The sequence below is a fragment of the Fopius arisanus genome, unplaced genomic scaffold (genome assembly GCF_000806365.1).
Source record: "Fopius arisanus strain USDA-PBARC FA_bdor unplaced genomic scaffold, ASM80636v1 scaffold00045, whole genome shotgun sequence".
NCBI lineage: Eukaryota > Metazoa > Arthropoda > Insecta > Hymenoptera > Braconidae > Fopius > Fopius arisanus.
In genome coordinates, this window is record NW_011887784.1 from 438122 (window position 1) to 450939 (window position 12818).

The following is a 12818-nucleotide window of genomic DNA, read 5'->3' on the forward strand; positions in this document are numbered from 1 at the left end:
TAAACCTGTGATAAAAGCTCTGGCGTCATTTCTGGTTATCCTGTTATTATCGCCTGAAACCCTTCACCAAAGAACGTCGTCAAACGGGCAAACTTGATAAACTCCCATATTTCATGAAAATTTAATAATAAAGAGGTGCACCAATTTCACCTTCAACGGAATAGGATCCATTGAGCACAGTGGCTCACCAGGTTTATATTAAATTGAGCCGAGGCACGCGAGCCCCGACGTATTAAGATTATGAATCCATTAGCAACAGAATCGCCAGATGAAATTCCCCTCCATCCCACCGTTGAAAAACCATTAACCATTTTTTCATCACCAATTCGTTTACCCCATTTGTATTCTGTGCATCGATTTATCGCGATATCCACCTGAGCGGTGATTTTACGAGGCCATACCTTCCTCAATATTACGAGAATGATGTGGGGGAGGGCAATCGTGCTGCACGTGATTAACGAATGAAAATGTACCTCGTTTTACTGGCTGTTATGAACACCAGGATGAGAGTGAATTCCCCTCGGATCGATATCAGCATTTGTCTTTTTGGATTATTACTCGGTTACGTTCCTAATTATGGCACCGGCAATTAAGACAACAGACGGTACTCTCGGCTGTTGGATAAATACTCCTGCAATTAAGTTTACTGGAATTATGTTAATTAAATGATGCACTTTGGAGAAATGCCGGCATTATCGTATGTTCATGGAATTATTTGTTGCATTTTCGTGGCGATCGCCGACAGTGAGGAAAACATTTTTTTTTTCTCTTCAATTTGTTTGGGAGAAGGATTTTTTTAAGAGGCGATTTTTTTTTATTGAATCATTTCTACCCGATTTAGATTAGCCTCCGATAATAAATGGATAAACTCAAATGATTATTATTCATTTTATTTAAATTATTAAATCGAATTGGTCGAATTATATCAATTTTTATATTAATTTTCCGACTGATTCGGGTGGAGAATAATTTTTATTTTCTTATAGAAATCTATTCGCTGCGTACTGTAATCGAAGTGCAACAATTTCATTCATTTGAATCACGGAGATGGCACACTCCCAGGAAAAGCCCTTCAATTAATTAATTCGCTACAAATGAGATAATGAATTCCCATTTTTCCTCTTCTCTTTGCTTTGAACTTGTGATAATGAAAGGATTTATTTTAATTGGAGTGAATTTCCTTTCATTTGAATGAAACTCTTTCGCGACTATAATTGCCACGGCTCTGGGTCATGATCTTTTTTGAGGGCAGTAAGTAGGCGAACCTGCAGAAAAGTCGTTCCAGAAAACACGAGAGGGTTTGAATAAAAAAAAAAAGGCCGAATAAATTTGGTGGTACACGCGAGGTACAGTGACACGAATTGAGGTGAAGTGAGCCAAGTTTGGCAGCTATCCCTTGGAAAAGGCCTAGCAGATGGGGCTTTTTTTGATAGTCCAGGACTTTTGCCAACAAATTTCAAGTTCTAGGAGAGAAGGGGTCTAATGGGAATTAAATGATCCTAACCATGAAACTGGAGCGAGATCGTGTTGGTGATTACTACCACGACTATTCCATTTTTATTAGATAAGTTTGATCTTTTCCTTTCAATTTTATTGATAGCCCCCCAAAAACGCCATTTTCTAAATGATCTCCACAGATAGCCAACAATCAATTAATTCGACTTAATGAATAATTTGAATTATCAGTAATACTCAATATTTTCTTTATTTTTCCTAATCATAATTTCCACAGAATAATTGAATTAAAATATGTATTAATATTTTATTCATGGAAGTTGAAATGAAAATTTAATTTAATGATTCAGTTTTTTCTACGTGAGATCAGATCATGAGTGGTCCAGAGAAATGAACTCTACCCCCGCAAATTAAATTGTTTTTTAATTTTCCCTCCAATTATACACTAAAGCCAATGATCTCTCTGGGCATTTTGTAACCCGTTCAACCCCTGATAAACAAACGAGTTTGTTTCCTCTAATGACAGAGGAGTACTTGCAGTATAGTTACTCAGGGTCCTAGGGGTCGCAATACCTCTCGTATAATAGCAACATAAAAAGTGCCAGTCAGCGGTTTACGATTGGTGTTTTAACACGAAGAGGTGTTACGAGGTACAAACGTACGTACTCCTCACTCGCATGGTTTGAAATATATTCTAGTTTCAAGTGCTTGAAAAAAATAAAATAAAAACCAGGGAATTCTTATGCTCGACTGCCTTTTTTCTCTGCCTATTCTACCGACTAGACTGGTCTTCTCCCTGAGTTATTCTCATTTTTATTTCTCACTCAATTGTTTGTCTCTCTCATAGCACCGGTAAACAGCGAGTTACCTGGACTACCTGTCCGATAAGAAAATATATTACCACCCAACGACAATTATGCAATTATCCCTTTCTCCCATTTTGAACTAACAATCTTTTAAGTGACCCAAATTTTTTAGGAAGCCATTTGCACAATGGAAATGTTTATTTCATTGCTGTTCCACCTTCTGTTATTATTCAATTATGCTTTCATTATTTTAAACAATTAAAAATTGCTGTGGATTGTGTGACTTCTTGTTTAAGCTTCGAGAATTAATGTTTTAAAATTTTTATGTCCTGGAATGCAATTAATTGGAACAGGTTATCAAATATCGGAGGAGGATGAAAATTTTCAGATGTTGAATAATATTAATGAAAAATCCAAAGCGATAATTGAAAGAGAATAAAATTTTTTTTACTCCCAGTCTCGATATTTCATATTCGTCTGATTATTCGTTGGTACAACAATTTGCATCTAAATCGTCAATTTCAATTTGCCGAATTAGATATTCACTGGTAGCACCTGTTTCAACGGTTGAAGCACAAGTTTTGTGTTCTGCAATGCAACATTGACTGTCTCGTCTCCTCGGATTCGTTTTAGGTAACGAGTCAACACGGCAATTTCACTTGCAGCTTTACAACCCCATCTCGCTCTCGTCGGGGCTTTTATTGTCGCAAAATAGCGCACTTTCATGAAGCGCAGTTAAACCAGCGTCATTCCTCTTTCATCGTTTTATCTTACGAGATAGACGGCAATATTGAATCAAGCAAAGACGAACAATTTCATTTATCCAGATTGCAGTGATGTAAACGACGGGAATTTCCGCTCTTCACTCAATTAGATGTCATTGCGATGTTAAATTAATAAAGTGTGTACTAACAAATTCTCATTATTTTTGATCAGACTGGAAATTACTACATTCAAACGAATTAATTGCACATGGAATGTCATTCGATATATTCTTTTAAACATTACTTGAGGTTATGCTATTAATTTCAACTAATTAATTATTTTTTCGATGGAGTGTAGTAATTATTAATAATTATTCTATTGAAAAAATTACCCTTTGAAAAATCACACAAGCAAATACTTCGCACAAATCATTTTTTAAAGATGGAGTATGAAAAAGAAAATATATACTAGTAATGACACGTGCCATATATTTTGACCGCTAATATATTTGGTATATATCAGATATATCTGGACTATATTTCTGTAATATACATTACATATCCAATATATCTAATATATATTGTAACTTGGGCGGCATATACGCATATAATAATATAGTATATATATATTTCGCACTTATATATCATGCGGAAAATGTCACATGACTGGAGAAGAAAGAAATTCCTTCGCATTTCCCGATGTTAAACCCACACTTGATAAATCATACCAAAGCTAAAGCCGAGTCAAAGGTCTAGTGCCATCGGGAAAACTTTAGCCTCAAGTACATAAGGGGTTATATAAAGTCTGCGTGTGTGCGGTTTTCGCCGTTGGCGCGTGGCTTTCATGCATCACCAAATCAGGCGTCTAAATCTAAACGACCCCACGACACGACCCGACCATGCCACCACCACTAATTACCGTTAACGTTAAACTTGGTTAATTAACGCTGAGCCAATCGACATTAATTATTCATACGAGAAAATATTAATCCACCCGTTAGAAATTCTTTGCCACTCGATACATTTGGGTTGTCTGGAAAGTTTTCAATGAGCCTTTATTATTCACTCGCTAGTCATCGGTAATCGATATGTTAAATAAAGATAAACAATGCGGTCAATGGGGGGAAGGGGGGGGGAGAGAGGAGAGGAGAATGAGGGAATTAAAACAGAGAGTTTGCGAGGGCCAAGAAAGCAACTTTTATTCGTGAAGATGAGGACCTCAAGTTTTTTACTCACTTTTTTTTTTTTCATTCTTCATCGTAAATTATGAAGATTCCACTCCCTCTTGTCCAGTCCCTCCGCCCATATCGCGTCGTCACAGCGTCAACTCTCTTCCGTGGGTAATACTGCAATTACATTTTTTTTTTCTCAGGGTTTTTTTAGGACGGGAGCTGTTGTGCCTTTTTGGGTTATTAATGAAGGGAGGGGAGGGGAAGAGGAAGAGTCATGTTTTCTGGGATCAATTATGGGTTTATTGTTTGAGGTGGTGGGAGTGATTGTGGGGAGTGGATTTATTTGGAGATTTTTTTGTGGATTTTTTGAAGATTTTTTGGAGATTTTTTTGTGGATTCTTTGAAGATTTTTTGGAGATTTTTTGGAGATTTTTTGGGGATATCTCGGACACTTCCGGTTCGTGAGAGGTCTGATGACTTTGATGACTTTTTACTCCATATCTGAGGAAATAATTGCATTATAAAATTTTTTAGTCTCCGTAATGTAATAATAGTGGGAAATGGTTGGTGAAATATATGGTGATGTAATTATCTTTGAAAAATGAAGAAATAAAAAATCTAAGATGATAGAAACGATGCATATGCATCCCACCCCTCCTACCCATAAATTCCATCATCAATTAGCGTTTGACGTTTGAAAGAAGCAAACGAGTTAAAAATGGTCTTACGTGTTTATCTCGAGTCTTGTTCATTCTTCAACATCCCATAAATTTCAGTTATACAAGAAAGATTCTAGAAGACAACTGCAGTCACCGCCTTGTCCACTCCCGAAGACAACTGTTAGCAACTTAGTTACAGTAGACACATTTTCCTCGGTTCCGTTCAATGGAATCTCATGATTAAGGCACATGGGTGGATGTGCGGGTACCACGAATGTCACGTTTTGCACTTGCAGAATAATAAGAGATAAAGGGGGAAAAAAATATCGATAAACCGTTAGGTATACCTCCGATGGCGTAACGTTTGCCCACGTATGCATGAACACCCTCTTCGAGAGTTCACGTGGGTTCGTAGGCCTGTGTAACATCGCACCGACAGCCTTTGTTGTTACTCGTATCGTCAATATAAAACTTTTATTTTTCCCCCCTTTTTTTTCCCCTCTCTAATACGAGTGTTGACTTCTGTTGCGTTGGATATTGAAGGTGAATCATCTTCAGAGGGTGGGAAACGTGTTATTTTCTATAGTTTGTGAACGGAAAATTGGTTGGAAACTTCGATATCTGTAAAACCGGAAACCTATTCGAGATCTGCCATGGTATCATAATATTCACTTTTTGTTAAACTTTTTCTTTTGTCTATCAGGATTGGGACTGTGGAAATTGAGAGTCGAGTTTGAGTTGAGGAGGAAATAAAAATTTCATGGTGCGGTGGACATTTTTTCCAACCGATTGAAGGGAATTTTATGGGATTTGTGTGGGATGACATTGGCAATGCAATTTTTAGAAATTCGCCACGTGTAATGATTTTTATTTTATTATCTCCAACTGCTGATTCATGCCATACCCAATGGCTGCATTACAAAAAAAAATTCAATCGAATTCTCTATTTTTATTAATGAAAATATTAATCAGCAAAAAATAATTATCTCATCTGGATCTCCTAATATAAAAGGAAAAAGGGAATCGATCCCGAAATATTTCAAAATTTTGGAAATTTAAAAAATGTCAACAATTTGGAAAATCGTGAAAATTTGGGAATCATCGCGGATAATCTCGAATATTATCGGTCGATCTCGGACGATCTCGAACGATCTCGGACGATCTCATGTTTTAAAAAGGAAAAGAGGTCAGTGCGAATATAATATCCTTTGCGGTTTCATTTCTCGCGAATTAGAGGAAGAGCCTCTCGATGGTTTACCCACTGGATAGGGTGAAACTGTGAAGGGGGGGAAATTTGACAAGGGTGGAAATGAATATCCGGATGGTAGTGACGTGACCTCCTCAAGGCAGAACATCCCTGAGTGGTTGTCTGCAAACTTTGATTACATCTCGGCCGGATGGATACCCTTCTCACTCTCACTGTCCCTTCTTCAATATAATACTGTGATCATCATCAATTGCTCATTCTCACATGCATACCCAACATCAAATAAAATACTAAGACATCGCAAAAAAAATTTCCAGCATTCCCCTTCAGAGTCGCTACCAAAAAAAAACAAAAATGCACTAAGAAAAAAAATTATTTTTGCCAAAAATATTTTTTTCTCACCAGTAAAGCTGGCGATTATTATGTAAATACTCCCATAAGACTTACTAATCCCAAATGCATTTTCTTGTGGTTAGTAAATATTCTTGGCTAAAGAAAATTTTTTTCTCAGCGTGATCTGCATCAAAAATTCATTTTTTCGAAAATATTTCGTGCTGGCTATATTTTTTACTTAGTGAGTGGTTTTTCTGGGTGAAAACATGTGTCGGTAAAAAAAAACGCTGGTGAAAAATGGGTTTTTTTTTTTTTTCAGAGTTGTAACGATTAATCGAGGCAGTGTGCCACCTGAATCCCACTGAATTTAGTGCCGGTAACTTGTCGTGGTGTTCCGAGAAATTTCGCAGTTATTTTAATTGACCGTGGCGCAGACTGAAACTAGCGCCGCCGACGCTTTAAAGCTCATGTACCATGTGTTCTCGGAAGCACAAATCCGTCCGAGTGGATCTCAAGTGCAGGGAAAATATTTATTTCGAGCAGAATTTCGCTTTTAGGCGTTTTTTTTTATGCAAACTGATCAAGACCAGTCATCATTCGCTTATAGAAGCAACAACAGTCATTAAAAAAATCAAAACTAAAAATCTTTGCGACCTGAATTTTTAAAAATAATTCAATCATCAGAGGGCATCCGAATTTGTTTGAATTCCAATTCGATATATTTATTTTCGAACAGATAACGATCTCCCTCAATTATCTGCGAACACAATTTGTTTCATTCTCAAGAAATATTGCAATTCAATTCTCTATATTACATGACTTAATGTAATTCATTAGTAAATTATTTCTGAAAGTTCTCTTTTATCTAGAAGTCTCGGCAAAATTCCAATCCATAAAATTCATTCGCTTGACAATCATAATTTTGTTAAATATTCTAATTAAATAACTTGATTGAAATTTCCATAAGTGTGACATTTCCGAAATTATAAATAACCGAACAGAAACAATTATTTTGATGAAGAGAGATAAATCTCCGGTAATTTTCTGACAATGTGGAAAAAAAAAATTTCACTCAAACGTATATTCCTTGGACAGCTCAATCCCCAAAAAAGGAAAAAATAATGAAGCAATCCACCGAATCCCCTATCATAGTTTCAAAAAACTTGCCACAATATGATGACTCGATGAAAGAAGTTGAACGTGTCCAGAATATCAGGCCTTCCATCAACACCAAGTGCGCGATAACGTCGAAATGACGGACGAATGTCACGTAGTCATCATCGGGGAAACGTCAAGGGATGGTATAACCTCGTCTGGCAATTTGTTTCTACTCCACGATTTCTTGTTCATTCCCAACCCCCGTATCCCCCCATTTCGCGCTATTTCCCGTCTTCCAACCACGAAAATCCGTCGGAGAAGTCAAATCTCGTTAGTACCTCACCTTTTTCTCCCCCTCGCAGAGGCCCACTCCATTCTATTTTTTATTCTAGAGATAAAAAAAAAAGAAGCAGAGGAAGAAAATGCTGAGGAAAAGAAGCAGTTTAATAAGACCTTAATAACTTCTTTTCCACTGGGAAAAGCGGACGTTAGTACTCAAGTCAACGGCTGCATTTGACGGCGACTCACTTCCTCTCCCGTCGGCTTCTCCCGTCGGCTTTTCCCTTCTCTTTCTCTTCTTTAGTTCTCCCTTTACTCTTCTTTATTTTTTCTTTCTACAGAGTAAACTTTTTATTTTCCTTTCCTCTTTGCCACTGGTTTCCTTTTTTCTTTCATTCTCTGTCTAACGAATTCGCACTCTCCACCGGGTAACGAAGTCACGCCGCCTTGGAAGTTCATTATTTCCGGGGGGTAAAAAATTGTTAAATACCTCTTGGGGAGGTTTCAATCTGCAGAGGATGGGGTACTGATGAGTCAGGGACAACGTGAACATTGTTTTGCAGATGGAGGAACGAACGCCACGAGGATAATTCCATAAAATATTATTTTTCATTTCCAACTTCAAAACAGGTTTGGGGATTATTCCGCGAATATCTTTATTTATTTGTCAATCTGTACCGAGAATTCAATTGCTCATCGCAAAAGTCTTTTTTGATGACTCATCTCGCGAAATAAATAATCAACAATTTCAATTCTTTATGAATGAATTTTTTTATTGTTAATGCGAATTCGGCATTTTTCATATGGAAAGAAAGAATGAAAATAAATTTGTATTTATTACTCCACTAATCCCTAATCCCTTTTTATTTACAGGCACCTGGAGGGCAACAACATCTCCGTAATCTTTAAAACAGATTTCGAGGACATGGCGACACTTAATCTTCTTCAGTTGTCAAACAATCAGATCCACACGATCGAGAGGGGTGCATTCAAAGATTTGGTAGCTGTGGAGAAACTGAAGCTGAACAACAATCAGATTCGATACCTGCCAGACACCCTCTTCACCAACATGATGAATCTACGGAAATTGTGAGCTTTAATCTCTTTTTTCTTTCTCTTTCATTCCATGTAGATTAAAAGCCTTCCACTTCAGGATTACGATATTCATGGTATCATAAATTGCGTGGAGAAGTGGGGCAGGTCGAGGAAAAAGTGGAAAGAGTGGTTACACTTCGGAGAATAATTGGATAAGCCGCACGCAAAAAGGTGTCAGTATCAGGGGCTTTTGTCACTCGGATAAAAAAAAAAATTCCGACTTGGCGGGGGGCTAAACGATGTAATGACATGCCGCTAAGTTACCCTAGAACAATTACTCAGCAATTAAAGCTGAAAATAGTTAAATTCCTCAGCAGATTAAGAAGAAATGCATCTTGCTCCTTCATTTCTGTCAGCGGATCGTAAATAATTCTTTCACATCCCATGAAGTCTATGATTCCCATTTTTTATTTTTATCTAGCATGTTATCAATTTCACTGGAGTTATCGCGTTGATCGGAATACGCTTGAGGAATTTAGAGTGGATTTTTTAGAGCTGAAGGGAAGAAGTTGAACTGCTGAATAAAAAAGTTCAATAAAGTTGGACATTTTTACAAGTTTGAGTAGTATATCTTCATTCTTTTTGTCTTGTTAGAGACATTCGTAATGGTAAGTAGCTTGAAGCGTTGCAAAAAAAAACGGGATGAAGTGCAAGAGCTCCAGATGTACCTAGAGCTACTGGTTTTCACCTTCACCATTCGTATGTATCACATAAAGTTTTGAGAAACCAGCGACCTACATTCCCTTCAGTCCATAGATGCGACTCCAAATGTATTTACCCAGAGGGTAAAACCCCTTCCCAGATATATGGATAATATTCCACCGGTGAACTTCCGGTTTTACATGTTTTATCAGGTATTGAAATGAGAGTGGATTCCTTTGGTGATAATTTATGTAATTGGTAGAGGTATCTGTCATGAATTATTCACGAATATCAATGATGTCTCTTGAAAAATGTATCGATTATCGATTACTCAAGATCGACACACAAGCCCTATTTTTTATTCCGATGTCAATGATAACTAGAACTGTATCAAAACTCGACAAAATTCAAAACTCGTTCATCTCTTGATTCCCCAATTAAAATTCCGATTTATTTTTTAGAGGTAGAATTTTTTTTTTAACTCACACGAAACACTTTATGAAAAAATACAAAACTTTTATTTTTCCAAACGATTTTACATATTTTTTCAGTCGTATAGAGATGGGAGTAATAAATTGAAAATTGAAGTAACCCAGGGCGAGGGTATTTGAATTTGCAATGGTGGAAGGAAAAAAATCATGAAGCATTGAAATAATGGAGGGGCCCTTATCTCGATCCCCTCCTGAAAAACTGCAATCCACCTCGCCTGAGTTATTCCAACTATGCCCACAACACCATGATCCATCCATCATCCGTAAAGTGGGCAGACAGACGGGTCTCGAAAGTTCCTGTAGCGCAATAATAATAACAACGATGCCTCCACCTTGCTCACAATGGGATGTAATACGATCAAGGATACAACGAGTGGAACAACCGAGAGTTGCCAGCCCTCATGAGACAACTCCTCCGCATTCCCATATTTTATTATTCACATTTTTCCCAGGGAATTCAACCACAGGTGCACGAGCTTTCCAACTTCACCTCCATGTTTTTTATTTCGTAATTAAGATGCTACGTTTATTCAAAACTTTTTCATCTTCCTTATTCGCCAAGGGGATTTAAACGTGATTTGTTGATTATTCAAGGTGGAGCCTTGCCAAACGGATTTAGAGATTATTTCTGAAGTGAAAAGTTTCGCTCGAGTTTAATTGGCAAACAAATTCAGCCTTTCGGTTTCTTAATTTAATTGATAGCACTGATAACTGAGTGCTGCCGATTTATCATTCATCTTTTCCGTCATTTTTTCTATTCGCAATAGCATTTGAAATTGAATTTCATTGGTTTGAATTTTTGTGAGTCATGAAAAATAAAAAATATGATAAAATGCAAAAACAATTTTTCAAATAAACCAAAAGACCTGTTATTTTTTATAATAATTGGAGGGTAATTCCGAGGGATAAGATGGATTAATGAATTGTTTATCAATGAGTGCCGTCAACCCTTGACCAGATAGTGATTCATAAATCATGTCTAGCTGTCTAGTAGGATTACGATAGGAAGTACCTCAGAATGTCTATGGTCCCTTTGTGAATTCCACTGGATCGCTTGACGTTGTCCCGGGTGGTCATACGAGCTAGCAAAATCCAGTGCTACCCCTCCATTCACATCGAAATTCGGTAATTGCTTTCTGGATTGGGTCGAGCGTACTGGGACTGAATTTCTCCCATTGGTTTGTCTTATAACGTTTCCTCTATTTCAAATTACTATCGAATTTAGGAGGAGAAGGGTTGAGAGGAAGCTAGCAGGCTTATAACGCAGTCCAATCCGTTTTCCCAGTGGTACAGAACATAATTACAGATTGCAAGGAGAGTTCACAGCGAGTGGATGGTCAATGGTGAACTGTGTCCCGGTAGTTTACCAAACCTATCATCATCAATGTCTCGGGATAGGACAGGGGAATTGCACTCTGGAGGGAATTCGCTGGAGAAAAAAACTCTGACAATTACAGTTGTTTCAAAATTTTCACAACATGTTGAAGACATGTTGAAATATTTTCTTTTTTTACACACTTATGACACACATTCCATTTTCAATTAATTATTGGCGAAATAAAATGTGGGTAATTCATCGACAATTTTCTCGACAACTGATGACAGGGGAATTTAATTCTGGAGGGAATTCGTCGGAGTAAAAAACTTTGACAATTACTGATTGTTTGATCAATTATTTTTTAAATATTGAAGACAAATAGGTCATGCGTTTCAGTCGTTTAATTATCGGCGAAATGAATCGTGTGGAATTCGTCGAAAATTTTCTCGACAACTATTCCGCTGTTGACTGCAATGAGTTCATAAAAAAGTTTGTGAAAAATCTCTTTTAAATTTCTTTTTATATTTCAACTACACAACATGAAAACTCTCCGTTCAATTTTTCATAGTGCATAAAAGTGAATGTGAAAACCGTGGAAAAGCGCTTTTACTCTATTTATTCCATATCCAACGAAATAAAATTCTCCGTTTCAATAATATTCGTTTGCAACAAGCAGAATTGTATGGAGAGATGTTAAATTTTGAACAATTTAAATAGAAGTTAATCCTTTTAACCCAGATTTTTCGTGGGACCATCAATCCGATGCTGTTTTTATCGTACGAGTGAAGGTAATAAATGGATAGTCGAGATAAAATTTTCCAATTCATTTCGAGTGAATTTTTTTTCCATACTCAAATGTTCTGGAAGCGCTCACTAATCGCTGATAGGCAATCAGTTGAATATGAAAGTTGAAATGGTCATTCGATCACCAGACGTCCCTTAAAATGGTGAATTTGAAAAAAATATTAAATAAATTCAATAGATTTGCACGACGAATTGTTAAATATGCCTGATAATCGATGAATAACCCAGAAAAACGAGTGATAACAAAGTTTACAGAGTTGATAAAACTTGAGGTCGTGTAAAGCTAGTTTGTCAACTATGCCAGACCAATTGATCGCATTTTCCTGCAGTTCGACACGTAAGTCTACTCCAGAAAACTACCTTTCAGATGCACGTGCAAACTCCTCGAGTGAGATGAGACCAATGAACAGAGAATTGTAGTCTCTCCCTCCAAAAATATGAAGAAAAAAGCCAAGTGAAAATGGTGAAGGGTTTGTCTGAATTTCTATGGGAATATTGTAGTTTCAGGGTACAAACCCCTTTGGTCTTTCTGATGTCTGAGAACCCTTCCAACTTTGCCATTTGCTGTGTCAGGGCACATCCACTAGTTGTGGTGTTGCTGGACTCTGAGGGGACTCTAGAGTTCCATCAGCTTGAGTTCTATCTATTCCCCTATTCACTTACTGCGTAATAATTTCACCCCGACCCCAGTGAATAATGTATTGATAATGTAGGTCGAACTTGCGATCTACGCGAAAACTTTATCATTTACACAT

At 37.1% G+C, this 12818-nt stretch overlaps 1 protein-coding gene across 2 annotated transcripts in view; it reads left to right on the forward strand.

Annotated features, from left to right (window-relative positions):
- Window positions 1-12818, forward strand: part of sli (slit guidance ligand) — a 217902-nt gene that overhangs the window by 190963 nt on the left and 14121 nt on the right. For both annotated transcript variants that reach the window (XM_011305876.1, XM_011305877.1), the window contains exon 3: window positions 8587-8802. In XM_011305876.1, the coding sequence (XP_011304178.1) occupies window positions 8587-8802 (216 nt within the window). The remainder of the gene's footprint in view (window positions 1-8586; window positions 8803-12818) is intronic.